At 59.5% G+C, this 1,780-nt stretch overlaps 1 protein-coding gene across 1 annotated transcript in view; it reads right to left on the bottom strand.

Annotated features, from left to right (window-relative positions):
• The window catches only part of LOC108510427 (endophilin-A2-like), a gene marked incomplete at its 5' end in the record, with an annotated part of 6,390 nt that extends 4,904 nt beyond the window's left edge, over nucleotides 1–1,486 (bottom strand). Inside the window, 2 exons of the mRNA XM_017840103.1 lie at nucleotides 920–1,084; nucleotides 1,300–1,486. Of these exons, the coding sequence (XP_017695592.1) occupies nucleotides 920–1,084; nucleotides 1,300–1,486 (352 nt within the window). The remainder of the gene's footprint in view (nucleotides 1–919; nucleotides 1,085–1,299) is intronic.
• Nucleotides 1,487–1,780: the final 294 nt, after the last annotated feature.

Below are 1,780 nucleotides of genomic sequence, written 5' to 3'. Positions count from 1 at the left end.
GAATGGGGTAATGATTCCAGCCCCTTCCCACTGAGGGAAACGCTGCAGGAGCAGCCCCACATTGGGGAAGGTGAAGAGTTGTCTTGCTGGGGATGGGATGGGATGAGCAGGGAAGCAGCAGGAGCTGGGAGCATCCAGGATCTCCTGGGAGCAGCTCCAGGCTGAGCTCCTTCGCCTCCAAACCCCGATCCTGGAGCAGTCGCCCGATCCTGGTGCTCCCATGGAATGGGGGAATGATTCCAGCCCCTTCCCACTGAGGGAAACACTGTAGGAGCAGTCCCACATTGGGGAAGGTGAAGAGCTGTCCTGCTGGGGATGGGATGGGATGAGCAGGGAAGCAGGAGGAGCTGGGAGCAGCCAGGCTCTCCTGGGAGCAGCTCCAGGCTGAGCTCCTTCGCTTCCAAACCCCGATCCTGGAGCAGTCGCCCGATCCTGGTGCTCCCATGGAATGGGGGAATGATTCCAGCCCCTTCCCACTGAGGGAAACGCTGCAGGAGCAGCCCCACATTGGGGAAGGTGAAGAGCTGTCCTGCTGGGGATGGGATGGGATGAGCAGGGAAGCAGGAGGAGCTGGGAGCAGCCAGGCTCTCCTGGGAGCAGCTCCAGGCTGAGCTCCTTTGCCTCCAAACCCTGATCCTGGAGCACCTGATCCTGGCACTCCCACCTCTGCTCCAGGGGGTGATGGGGGAATGATTCCAGCCCCTTCCCACTGAGGGAAACACCCCAGGCCGTGCCCCACATTTGGGAAGGTGAAGAGCTGTCCTGCTGCTTCCAGCTCCTCAGGAGCTCCAGGGATCTCTGGAGATCAGGAATGTGGGCTCTGGGCGTTGCATTCCCGGGCTCTGAGGGCAGGGATGTTTTATCCTCATGGAATTGGGGGATGGAGGAGCACTGAGGCAGCAGTTGGGGGTTATGTTACCTGGGGCACCACTGGGAGTGAAAATTCACTCGAGAGAGCTGCCTTGGGAATGAGGGGTTGGGACAGATCCCATTCCAGAGCCTGGCTGTGCTTTGCATGGATCTGCACTCCAGAGTTCTGTGTCCCCCAGTGAGGCACCAAAGGGCTTTCCCGGGATGCTGAGGCCTGGAGGGGGGGATTGCTCAGGGCTTGGAGCCCAAACTGGGAGCTCCCAGCACAAGGAACCGGATTCAGCAGGGCCAGAAGGTGTTTTGGGATGTTTTGGGAACCATTCCAACCAGCCCTTGGATCCCACCTTGCCAGAGCACCAAAAGCCAGGAGAGTCCAGAGAGGAGGAGGAGGAGGGGGGGGAAAAATCCCCCCCTGGAGGTGGGATTTACCTGGATCTCCTTCAGGTCTTTGTCACAGAGGTTCTGCAGGGGATCAATAAAGTTCTGTTTGACTTCGATGTCCAGGGAATCCTTCACCTCAGCCAGGCGCTTCATGGACTCACCCGCGTCCAGCAGAGCGTCGCCTTCCCGGGAAAACAGGGAAACAGGGAACACAGGGAGGGAGAGGAAGGAGGGAGGGAGAGGAAGGAGGGAGGGAGAGGAAGTAAGGGAGGGAGAGGAAAGAGAGATGGGAGAGGAAGGAGGGAAGGGAGAGGAAGGAGAGAAGGGAGAGGAAGAGGGATGGGAGAGGAAGGAGGGAGGGAGAGAAAGGAGGGAAGGGAGAAGGAGGGAAGGGAGAGGAAAGAGGGATGGGAGAGGAAGGAGAGAAGGAAGAGGAGGGTAGGAGGGAGAGGAAGGAAGGGAGGGAGAGGAAGGAGGGAGGGAGAGGAAGGAGGGAGGGAGAGGAAGGAGGGAGGGAGAGGAAGTAAGG

This window comes from Lepidothrix coronata, unplaced genomic scaffold (genome assembly GCF_001604755.1).
Source record: "Lepidothrix coronata isolate B3197 unplaced genomic scaffold, Lepidothrix_coronata-1.0 Scaffold867, whole genome shotgun sequence".
Taxonomy (NCBI): domain Eukaryota; kingdom Metazoa; phylum Chordata; class Aves; order Passeriformes; family Pipridae; genus Lepidothrix; species Lepidothrix coronata.
This window is presented reverse-complemented; position numbering and strand designations above follow the sequence as displayed.